This window comes from Primulina huaijiensis, chromosome 9 (genome assembly GCF_012295235.1).
Source record: "Primulina huaijiensis isolate GDHJ02 chromosome 9, ASM1229523v2, whole genome shotgun sequence".
NCBI lineage: Eukaryota > Viridiplantae > Streptophyta > Magnoliopsida > Lamiales > Gesneriaceae > Primulina > Primulina huaijiensis.
The window spans coordinates 19816214-19828506 of NC_133314.1; the positions used below are offsets into that span (position 1 = coordinate 19816214).

The 12293-nt window shown below is 35.6% G+C and overlaps 1 protein-coding gene across 3 annotated transcripts; it reads right to left on the reverse strand.

Moving 5' to 3' along the window:
• Positions 1 to 430: 430 nt before the first annotated feature.
• LOC140984212 (SNF2 domain-containing protein CLASSY 3-like) lies at positions 431 to 11187 on the reverse strand. 3 transcript variants are annotated; one of them, XM_073451465.1, is made up of 10 exons: positions 10849 to 11187; positions 10513 to 10671; positions 9604 to 9891; positions 8620 to 8895; positions 8238 to 8483; positions 7842 to 8114; positions 5817 to 7057; positions 3662 to 3817; positions 1520 to 3468; positions 431 to 741 (listed from the first exon to the last, which is right to left on the reverse strand). In XM_073451465.1, exons 2-9 carry the CDS (start codon positions 10652 to 10654, stop codon positions 1543 to 1545), a joined length of 4548 nt encoding a protein of 1515 aa, XP_073307566.1. In that variant the 5' UTR covers positions 10655 to 10671; positions 10849 to 11187; the 3' UTR covers positions 431 to 741; positions 1520 to 1542. The 3 variants fall into 3 exon arrangements, with proteins under 3 accessions (XP_073307566.1, XP_073307565.1, XP_073307567.1); XM_073451464.1 differs by having other exon boundaries at positions 8238 to 8498; XM_073451466.1 differs by lacking the exon at positions 9604 to 9891 and having other exon boundaries at positions 8238 to 8498.
• Between the last annotated feature and the right edge of the window lie 1106 nt (positions 11188 to 12293).

Below are 12293 nucleotides of genomic sequence, written 5' to 3' on the forward strand. Positions count from 1 at the left end.
GGAACTTTTATCATCCTTGTATATGCATATCTGGTCCATATTTTTAGTTGTTTGCTAGAATAATTACCTTGGTTTTCTTCATTTTTTGACTTGTACATTCTGGCCAACAGAAGGGATTAAGAAGTAAAATTCACCTTAAATCATCTTTCTTGGTTTAGCTAGCTATGAATAAATGTGTCCCCAACAAGTTGATCCGATCGATTCGATTTGAACTCAATTAATGCTTGAGTTAGCCCTATTTCTTATTAACTAGTAAGCTCAACCCAAAAAACTGGCGAAATTTGGATGAGAAATTGCATTTGATTGCAAGTATGCAGTCACCATTTTAAGTTGATGCATAATTACTAGAAATGCCATCCAATTTTAGAAGGTGGTGAATTTTTGCCAGAGCTGTGTTAAAGATATTTAACACTACGAGCTATATGTCAGAAGTCCTCTTTGTTCCTGAAACTAAAATCTTTGGCAATACTTGAAGAAATTTACAGTAGAATAACAGAAAATCCATAAATAAACTATCCAATAAAAATCAATCTGTAGCAGTCAATTTTCATAAAACAGAAGTAAATGTTCTCCAGTAATTGCGATTTGCAGGTGGTGATGAATGACTTGAGCCAACAACTTCCCGTATTCAGAAACAGTACAAAGTGACATGTGCCAAATTTAGTCGGACTAACACTTCGGAAAATGTAAAGTTGATGATACAAATGGGACAACTGTCGGATAGGAGACTTCTACTTGGATCTGCAAATAAATAATGAAAACTAAATAAATAATATTCCTCTTAGTAATAACAAGGAAATATAATAATTTGAGAAAAACAGATAATCAAAGTTGGCACGTATGGACTCTAAAGCTATCAAAAGTGGACAGTGAAAAATTGACAAGGGACGCTGACATTAGTTCGGGTTCTTAGGCAAAAAAATTTGTACATGAAATCTGAAACGGAAAAATAATCGGAAAAGTAATGGCACGGGTTTTGCTCTCACTAGTGGATATGCCCTGGTACGATATAGTTCAGAAGAAGATAAAATATCTTCAACAAATATGATATGCTTCCCCAACAATATCTCTATGTTCTTATGATGAACATTTGAAACTAAAAATTATGATCGTAAACCGTTGCTTCCTGACATCTTGAAGACATCAAAATGCTCTTGTTTTAAAGTCGGTTGAGCAAGAACAATCAGGAAGAAGCGATTAGCATGCCAGCTTCTTGATATATTTCTCATATGCAACAAGAAAAGGTGACAAACATGTGCATGATGAAGTAGTTGGTGTTTTCCTGGTCATTTAGTGATAATGCATTGGTCCTACATACATGCATAAAAGCTTCAAAGTCATTGTTTAGATCAAGGAGGAATACCTCTGTCGATCCATATAATAATGGTATTTCCTGCATCTCAGTTGGAGAGGACATTTCATTTGATAAATGGGATTTGTCTAAAGTACTAAGTCATTTGGATACTATGAGTTGTTAAATCTAATAAAGAGACTCAACACACATCGTAGATAGAGATACCTGAAATACTTCTGTGCACATCCTCAAGATGTGAGACAAAAAGTTTGAATTAAGTCTGTATCCTTTGGCTGGTTAATAATTTTCTCAAACATTGCATTTAGGTTTGCATGACCAACCATCTCCTCAAGGATCCTGTCCTCAATACCAGTAGCAGGCTGCTTATGTTTCTCACCTTCATTAGAAGAAGAGGTAAACACAAGCTCGGATAATCGTTCTTTCTCAGCTTGTCGGCAGTACTTGTCACTCTCAGTCGTCCCAGAAGTCATCAGATGATAGGTGTAAACATATTTCTTTTGCCCAATCCTGTATGCACGACTTATCGCTTGATGTTCAACTGAGGGATTCCAAACAACATCCAGCAGGACCAACCTAGAAGCCCCAACTAAACTTATACCTTCTGAGCAGCACTTTGTCGAGGCAAGCATGACTTTTGCTTCACTCTGTGGATCATTGAATGTGTTAATCATCAGTTGACGCTGCCTTTGATCTAGCTTCCCTTGCATCTGGAAAATTTGTTTCCCATCCACCCACATAAAAATTTCTTTCAGCTGATCCTTTATGAGTTCTAGAGGTTGAATGTACTGGCTAAATATGAGCACCTTTTCGTTCATTGCCAAGCTGAGGCGGACAAGCTCAAAGATGAATTTTGTTTTCACACCTTCGTTAGGATTGAGCTTAGAGGCCTCAATTGCACCCATGTCAATACCAAGCCACTGCTTTTCAACTGAACCACAGAATTGGAGAAGGTAAGGGTGCACAGATATTAATGCAACCTTATGCTCAAATTCAAACGTGCTTTGCAACCCTTCTATCCTATCAATTAAACTCTTCTGTAAGGCCGGGGGTTTTAGAAGGACAACACAGTCTCTCAATCCAGGGAGACTTTGTTGAAGAATGGTGCCTTTGTGTACATGCACAAACGGTGACATGGAAAGTTTCAACTTCTCCACAGCAGAGTTAATGGCCTTCGATATTGATCGAGCATTTTTCCCCTCACGTTTTCTCCTGGGCATTTTCCTTGATGTAATCATTTCCGCAGCAAAAATTTTTGCTTGCGAAAGTACATCAGCAAATGCTGGTCTCACTAAACGCAATGTGTTGAAGAGTTCAGCAAAGTTATTTTGGAAAGGAGTTCCAGAAAGAATGACCCGCTTTTTGGTATGGAGTTTGAGGAGAGCATTCCAAATATTACTTCTCTCATTACGAGGAGTATGCCCTTCGTCAAGAACAACCAATTCAGGCTTTTCAAGAAGTATTTTCCTTAAAGCTTCACATTTGTTGTCAACTGCAACTCTCTTATTCTTCTCTCTCTTTTTCCCTTCTCTGTATTTCTCCCCAGCCAACTTCTCGTACAAACTATAGCTGATTCCCAAGATACTTCTACCTCTATGCCATGAATAAATCTTTACCATGCGGATCAACTCCTTGTTTTGGCCGCTAAGCCCTGAGAAAAGTCGGAGAGCGGTGTTGTTTTCATTGCCCAAGAACTCCAGATTATTCAGATTATAGAATGGGAACTCGACATTCCATTTTTTGAACTCTTCTTCCCAAGTTAGAAGCATGCTCGCGGGAGCAATTATAACTGGTCGGCAACTTGGGAACAGTTTTAAATAAGTTTCTACAAAAACTATAGTCAAACGGGTTTTCCCAGTTCCTGGAGCATGAGAGATGATGCATCCACCCACTCCACTAGGATCAGAACTCCTCAGTTCAGCAAGATTAATGCTGCCTGCCAAATTTTTCCAAAGAAATTCAAATCCTTCTTGCTGATGTTTGTACATACTTTCTTTTATACCAGGCTTAACGTCCCAAACTGTTCCATTTCCATTATTGTCGAAATCTGTAAAATCGTGTGCCGAAGATGTGGTGAGATCGAGTTGGTCAAACTCGGGAAGCTGCCCCATTTCAGAAGATCTTGTTCTTCCTGATCCTCTACAATTTTTTTCTACCTGCATAATTTTGACGGCAGTATGATTGCCAGCTAAATTAAGATCATATATGAAAAGAAAACAATTAACCTCGAAAATAGAAGAACTCTTTCCAGTGTGATGAACAACAATGCAGGAAATGAAGACAGTTATTCAGGTTAATTAGCTCAAATTATTATCAACAATCTGGGTTGATCAAAAGAAATCTACTTACCCACATGGGCATGACATCTCTTGGTCCAAGCTCCACATGAGGACAATATATACATATCAACCCCATGTCATCCTGCAAGAACAACTCATGATCCCCTCTGGCACACCGAGATTGTTGAGTTTCTTCACCATGAGCATTTGTATCTACATTATTAACCTGCAGGCCATAGAAAGAGCATTAGTCATCGCACTTTTTGAACTATGTTGGTCTAAAATTAGTTCTTGCTCATGGTAAAAAAATTAGTCCAGCTTAATAGAGGTGCAACTGACGGTCATCTGATTCTTCAAATTGTTAGCGTGTTCTTGCTGCGTTTATCAGTGGAATACATATGAACATACTTCCTCATATAGCTTATAACACCATAAACTATGCCATTGATAAATTCAGGGGCAAAAGACGTTTTTGTTTTGAGGGGGGTTGGGTGCGGAAATAAAATTTTCAAAATTATTAATAATTATTAACTATTACTATTATTAAGTTAAAATTATGAGTACAATATTTAATCTATACTGTTTTATTAAGGTAAAGGGGATTAGAGTAACAAATGGTATCGTTTTTTTGCTAAACCCAAAGTACCCATTTTCTCAAATCACAAAAATATTACATTTTTATTTTTAAAAAATATGATAGAACCTATTTCGGTAAATTTTCATTTATCTATAACTATATTATCCTGATGAAATATTTTTTTATCCGTATCTATACTTTTTGTTTTTAAATAATTATATAACTAATAACATACAAAATTATTATAAAAAATCATTTAAAACTTTAATATAATCTCTAGATTTTCACAAAAAATTCATTTAAAACACAAAAAAAATTTAATATATATGCACGCCGCGCCAAGGGAGTATTTACTAAGTAACAACAATATTTACTACATTTGATATGTATTAAAAAATCTAAAACATAATATTAATTTGAAATAATAAAAAGTAAAAAATAGAAACCACTTAATAAAAATAAACTACCTAAAAATTAGAAATAATTAAAATGCCAAATTTTCCATTACTTCATCCATAATAAATACTATAGCAATCAATTCTGGAAAAAAAAAGAAGACAAATTAAAACTTTAAAAATTGAAAATCAATAATAATATAGAGAAATTAAAAATTGGAAAAGATAGTATTAAACTACAATCTATTTACCTATCTATTATATTTAGGTATTTTGAGTTGTAAATTTGAGATTTAGGTGCTTGGGAAGAAAAAATTAGGTAAATGGGCAAGTTAAATGAAAATTTGGGAGGAATTATCTTTATTCATTATAATATTTTGTATATAAAATTTTATAATTAAAAGAATTGGAAAAGTACCACCAATTTTGCATAAACATTACAAATTTTGGGGAAGAGGGGAGACAACATCCCCCCTCCATTTCCCTTACCCCCTAAACCCCCACCTTTTCATGTAATATTCAAACTTCTAAGAATTTGAGAGGGGGCGGGTGAGTGAGCCTCCGCCCCTTAGTTGATTGATATGACAGTCTTCATAGCAATATCCAGCTAACAATTACTTAAGAGATTGGTTAAACCAAATACTCTCTGTAGATGGATAAAAAAATTCTTACATATCATGAAATATATTTACATGTATTACTCTCGTTCATTTAACCAACTTCAAAAGCTTAACTATTGGTCTATATGGCAAGTCGAACTGAAACATGTGCTCAAATTTCCAAGAAACGAAAATCATTTTAGCACCAAAAAAGATTTTTTAGATGGTTCCCCATAGGTAATATCTGATCAAATATCAGGTAAAATAACTGCTCTCTTAAGTAATCCTGAGAAAGGTGCACAGATCATGTACTGTTAAAGGAAAAATGTTATGAATCAGTCTCCAAAATTTCTCTGTTCACAGAAGAAACCTAGAGAATATTCCACTTTAACAACGAACAACCTCACTAGGGAAAATTTATTAAGTAGTTGTAACAGTGTCATCTCTTGCTTTGAAAATTTAAACTAAAAGAAATGTCCAGTCATGTTTCCGGGGAAGTTTCTATATGGGGCATAAATTTTCTAAGAGGGGTTGAAATGTGGAGAGCATCTCTATACCTCATAAAATAGTCATTAAGACTGTTCACATTCTCTATTAAAACGATAAACATGCTTTTGAATCAGAGATCATAAATGGTGATTAAGCTAGACTTACCTCGGGGAAGTTGAATGAACCCATCTGCCCTGATGCCCAAGAAAAGTCTAATTCAGCAAACAATCCTTCTATCTCTTTCTCATATTCTGTTTTTTCCACTGCATTTGGTAACTCGTCCTCAAATCTGAATTTCAAAGGCAGATTATTTTGAAGTTTAGGTGCAGGTGCCTGTTTAGCTCCTTCATCACTTTCTATCTCTTCAGGCATTTGTCCCCTTTCCAATACAGAGTCTGCCATCAATTTCCAGAAATCATATCGTTTTGAAGAAACTTGCTTCCTTTTTCTCAGGCGCTTTGTTCCATCAGCCACGGGCAGTTTATCATTGTTATCATGGACATGGAAACCTGAAGTGGCTTGACTACATCCAGTCTGAACCCCAAAATCAATCGGATCACTATCTTCATCTTTTGAATGGTCCTTGGAGCCGCTGGCTCCTGCTTCATCACCATGCTTCTGAGTGAACAACTGATCTAACTTTGGGCATTTCAGTAAGTTCTCTTCTATACCATCACTTTTATTTTTAAAGACCTCTTCTTCATTTGAATCATCACAAAGAATGGTCTTTACGTGATAATTTTCTTCTGGGACTTTATTTGGCTTGTACGATGTCCCTTCCTCATTTCTTTTGCTTGAGGCATCAATCCTCAACCGTTTCTTTCTAAAAGAGCAAGAGAGCTGATCGCATTTTGCTTCTTCTGTGTCAAGATTAGGAAAGTGCCATTTCTTGGAAGAGCGCATTACAGCATTCCTTTCTTTCTTACTGTAATCTGAACACTTAGCTGCTGACACCTTCACTGATTCAATATCTTGTACATCGTAATACTGTGGCTCCCAACTATCAGAGAGGGAAGATTTTCTAAAATCTTCATCATCCCTACTTTCAAAAATACTCTCACTGGAAGACAAATATTTATCAGCATCAGGAGATTTTTTCACTATCCTTGTCTTTGACCTAGTTCGATTTGCAATACCAAGTTCATTATCATGTTCCAAACCGCTTGAGCAAATTTTCTCGGCTTTTAGAAAATCATCATCTTCGCCACTCATGTTCGATTTTCTTTTGGACTGAATGCTTGAGTTAGAGTTGATCCATTCATGATAGCAGCTGTTGACATCATCATGGAGATTTTTGTCCCACCCTTGATCAATTTTCTTTCTTCTGAAGTCAATAGAGTCTTCTATATTGATGCAATTTTTACCCATCATTTCAAACTCAATTTCTTCAGCTTCATTCGCCATTGCTGTCATATATGCCAAGTCAGTTTTTTTCTAAAAATGATGTAATAAAGAAGAATATTCCATTACATTACGCTGATCTGTTACAATATCAAGTGTAAATCTAAAAATATTCAAAAGATCTGGATAAGAAAAAAGCTTCAACAATTTAAGCAGCAAAATTATAAGTATGTGACATAAAGCAAATCACTGTTATATTGGCAATGCATGTACCCTTTCATTTCACCTCTGTATTTATTAATCTTAGCTCCACATAATTGAGTAATTGCAAATCCTGCTGCCAAGTTAATATGCTTTCGGCCATCAATATCTCTTTACAATTTCCAACATCCAAACACCTCATTGATTTGTTACCATTAAAATCAGTATTTAGCCACGGACCTAACTGCATGAATCAATTATTTGGTAAAATTAATCTGATAATTAGGCAATGTTAAAGATCTTTTAACTGAAACAGCTGACTGCATCTATGGCATGATGTTTAAAAGGTAAATTGAGAAAATCCGCCAAAAAATGTGATTATACTGTTCAAAACATTTTACTCCTCTGTTTAATAGTTTCTGACTTCTTAGAAATCTTGTATACTTAGAAAATACTTAGAAAATATGCAAACCTGGACTATAACTAACATCTTTGCGCAAATGAGAACTCAAATGAGGTACGACGGTTTTCTAAATTGACGTGTACTCGTATTGACTTTGAAGACAAACATTTTCACCTATGACCCAAACAGTAACAAATTTGTGCCAACTCACATACAGGTAAAACAGAAAAAAATCGAATTATTACCTTTTTTCACAAATGAACTTGACTTGTATGGATCTCCATTAGAATCAACACTAACATCCTCAGCAGGAAGAGAACAGAAGTGAAAGTTAGATATTTTTTTGCTCACACATTTGACTTTCTTCCTAGAGGCCGCTGCAGAATATCTTTTGTTTAGCTTTTGCCTGGTTGAAGGAGCTCCCTTTGGCACACAATGCATTTTCTTATTCCTGAACTCAGCTTCATCTATTATATCAATTTCAACTTTCTGAGGATCCGTATCTTCAACGCCATTCCCTAGAATCAATACATAAAACATGAGACACTCTTATTTAAGTAGCAGTACCAATGTCTTGAGAAGTGAATCTAAGGTCAAGTGCCAACTGGCATACGGTGAAACAAAATAAATAAAATTATCACCTTCTTTCATAAATGAACTTGACTTGTCTGAATCTCCATTAGAATCGACGCTAACATCCCCACAAGAAAGGGAACCAGAGTGAAAGTTAGATATCTTTTTGTTCACACATTCGAATTTCTTCCTGGAACAACATTCACTTTGCTTTTGCCTGGTTGAGGGAGCTATCGATGGCGCGGAATATGTTTTCTTATTCCTGAACTCATCTTCATCAATTCTCTCAATTTCAACTTTCTCGGGATCCATATCTTCATTGTCATTCCCTAGGATGAATACATAAAACAAGGAAACTGCTACTTAAGGTGTACCAGTGGTAATTTTTTTGACAAAACTACAGCATTTACTTCTTTAATGACACATCCTAAATGAATTCAAAATCATCACCTTTTTCTACACATGGCCTCCACTTGTTGGGCTGTCCTTGACCAGATTCGTTGTTAGCATCCTTAGGAGAAAGAGAACCACAAAGGGCAGAATAGGATATGTTTTTCCTCACACCATCAACACTCTTCCAAGAAGTGGTGCCATAACCTTCATTTATTTCTTGTCCGTTTGAAGGGCCTGTTTTTGATATGTCAAGAGGTTTCCTGGTCCTGAACTCAGCTTCATCAATTTCCTCAATCTCAACACCATGGGGAACCATATCTTCACGGCCATTCCCTTCACAGATATTGCAATGAGATGAAACAACTAATTAAGTAGTACAAGTAGCATAAGTGGTTTCTTTAACACAGAGAGAATCTTGGAGGAAATCAACAAAACTGACAGTCTTTTCTTTTCCTTTAGGCTTCCAAGGCACTCTAAATTACTGGGGTTGTGACAGAGGAGGATGGAGTCAAACAAGAAGCAAAATTAAACTCTGAAGATTTAGCAACATGCAACTCGGACATCGACTGTGATCTTCAATCGTGTGAGCAATTTAGAATTGAAGAAAATAAAAATTCCTATGGAAAAGGAAAACTAACTCTAGTCTTTCCAATTTTCATTAGGCTTTCTAAATTCATGGGGTAGTGGTGGAGGAGCTGGTGTCAAGGAGTCCCCAAAATCAAGTTCTGAAGGTTGAGAGCGCGTGACTTAGACAGTGAGAGAGATCTTCAATAGTAAGAGCATTAAAAGAATATATGAAAAGCAGAGTTCTCATGGAGAAGAGAAATGCAAATCATATACTTGTAGTCAGGATGGAACTGATGCATCCTTTTGCCAACACTGAAAATATCTTCCTAATCTTTCACGAAAATATCTTCCTAATCTTTGGCCTATGTACTACTACTGTAATTCTGTTGCCTAATGTTATACCTCCATGAAAAAACACTGACTGAAATTCAGGATCCAAGTAACAGCTAGAAGATTAAAATAAAAAGGTCATACCATCAGCTATTTTCACAAAAGAACTTGATCTATCTAGCGGCCAATGTTTAGTATCGCTGCCAGCATTCTCAGGCAAAACAGATCCTGAAAGACCAGCAGGGAATATCTTTTTTAGCATCCACTCTGCTGTCTTCTTACGAGTGGCTGCAGAATAACCTTCATTTGATTCTGGCCTGGCTGACGTCCTCCTCATCTTTGACAAAGAACTTGATTTCTTTTTCATAAATTCAGCTTTGTTGATTATTTCAATCTCAATGTCCTGGAGATCCATATCTATGTTGTTATTCCCTGCAATGAAAAGTATGCGAAAACCACTATTGAGTTGCAGCACCATTATTTACAACAGCCTTCTAGATAACTTCTTTAAGAAGGTGGCATTCCGTTCTTGATTGAGAGAGAAGAGGGTAAGATTTGATCACATAGGAGTAATGGCATTCTTTTCAGGCACTTTAAACTCCTGGGGTTTCAAAAACTCCCAGGGTTTCAAGAATTAAATTCTAAAGATTTCTTTTTTTTATTGATTTGTGACAGTAGATCTTTAATAAGACAAACCAAATAGTAATTGATCTCACAGAAAGAGGACAACAGAGGCTTTAGAATCCAGAAACTGTTATATCTAGATGACAATTGAACTTTGATATGCACATGAAGACATCCTATTATAGGAAGAATACCTTCCAATCCTTAAACACATAACACCACTATATTTCTATTGTCTATGGTCATAACCTATGTGATACAAAGATTCCATAAGAAGTTGCTGTAAAATCCAAATCAAGCTCTAGCCAACGGAAATAAATTCAAACTGCCACCTTTTTTCTACAAATGAAGTTGATTTATACAGTCGTCTAGAATTATTAGGAGAAAAGGATCTAGAAAGATCGGCAAAGGATATCTATTTGCTTATACCTGCAACATGTTTCCTGGAAGTGGCTGCAGAACAACCTTCATCTGATTCTTGCCTGGTTGAAGGCCTGGGCATAGAATGTGTTCTCTTATTCCTAAACTCAGCTTCATCAATCCTCTCAATCTCGATATCATTGAGATCCATGCGTTCATTGTCACTCCCTACACATTGACAAAAAAAGAGAATCACCTACAGCTTAAGCCTCAGCAACCTCTGATTCAACTTCCCCAGAAAATAAAAACTGATACATTATTGTGTGTTAGTTTCCAAACAAGAAAAACATAAACTGCATGTTAAAACTTTACGAAGAAACATAAAGAAATGAGCGGCAGAATTACGGATATGGAGATCGAGTCTCGGCCTGAAATTAATTTCACCTCTCTTCCTCTTCCCCAATCTTCCACGATCGCGGTCACCAAATTCTCCATTTGAGCCAGGATTTGCATTCTTGAAGCTTGGAACTTCGCTCCGTGATTTTCCCACAACATCCTCCTTGCCCCTGAGCGAAAAGATTCCATTTCCACCCGAACTATGACTTGCATTCCGAGAACTCGAAGAAGAAATCTGAAGCTCATCCTCTCTCCCCGATCCTGTTCCTTCACCTCTCTGGATCACAAGTTCGAAGAATCGCAGTTAAAATGTTATACATAATTCATGCCTTTTAGACTTCTCTTATTACATAAAATTAAACCTAGAAATACTTGCCACACCCCTTCAAACAAAATAAATCAAATTATCTACAGCCTTTTAAACTTCCCAGAAAAACAATTTTTCTTTTTTTTAAAAAAAAATAATAATCGGGTTGCGAATCGTAAATTAAATTTTTTTAAAAATTATTTTCAGCTCTTTTGTCGCTATTTTTATCCGACGACAAAAAATTACGTTTATTTTACTTAACATCGATCTACTAATAAGTTCTTTCCGATCAATAAGCCATCGTAGTCGCATTCAGATTTAAAAAACAACGTAGACCAAATGCTCGAACACAAATCAATACACACTTCATCGCATTGCATCATATCAATACATTCTGAAAAAAAAAATTTATATATCGCTACTATCACTGAGATAAAGTCACGTAAACATCTTCTTTATGCGTTCAAATCACCTGTCCACCCCCACCCCAATGTTGTAATAAAAAAAATTGTGTGTCGGAAATGATACATTCAAATAAATCCACCAGAGATCGATTTTAATATCTCGATAAAATAGAATAGAACGAAACATGAGAGATCTAGAAGCATACCATTTCTCTGAATTGGAGACAAATAGCACCAGCAAATCTTTTTCTTTGCAAGTGTTTCACCTTACAAAGATTTTGGTAGAATCAAACTATAAAAGCTAGTTTGAAGATTTGAAAGGTACCAATTTTTCTAACTTTCATCAACGTTGAGTCAGCAGCAGTCGAGTGAAATTTGTCAGTATTTAATTTTGTCTTTTTTTTAAACTTGTTTAAAATTGTTGTTAATTTCCCTATTAATCGACATCCAAGGTGAATCCTGATTTTTCTTATTGCAAATCAATTTGACTGAATTTCACGGCATATTATTCTAAATCTATAGTAAATCTACTTTATCGCGATTATATAATTTTGTTATATTTACTTATATCACGCGCTCCGTATTTATTCGATTTTTCTTATTAACATATTCTTGACCGAGTCTGTCAATATGATTTATCTGATCAATATGATTTGTAAACAATTGTTTTGTTCCGAAGATTTATCAATGCGTGCTGAATTGGCTCATGGCGTTTTTAGTGGACAAATGGCATTTTGCACTTG

What these genes read in the sequence shown, in the direction of transcription:
- LOC140984212 (XM_073451464.1), bottom strand. Translation starts at nt 10,654, where the DNA reads ATGGATCTCAATGATATCGAGATTGAGAGGATTGATGAAGCTGAGTTT. An exon ending in TTCCAGGAAACATGTTGCAG is followed by an intron (nt 9,892 to 10,512) that starts GTATAAGCAAAT and finishes TTTTCATTGCAG; the next exon opens with GGAATAACAACATAGATATG. An exon ending in AAGTTCATTTATGAAAGAAG is followed by an intron (nt 8,115 to 8,237) that starts GTGATAATTTTA and finishes TATTGATTCTAG; the next exon opens with GGAATGGCGTTGAAGATACG.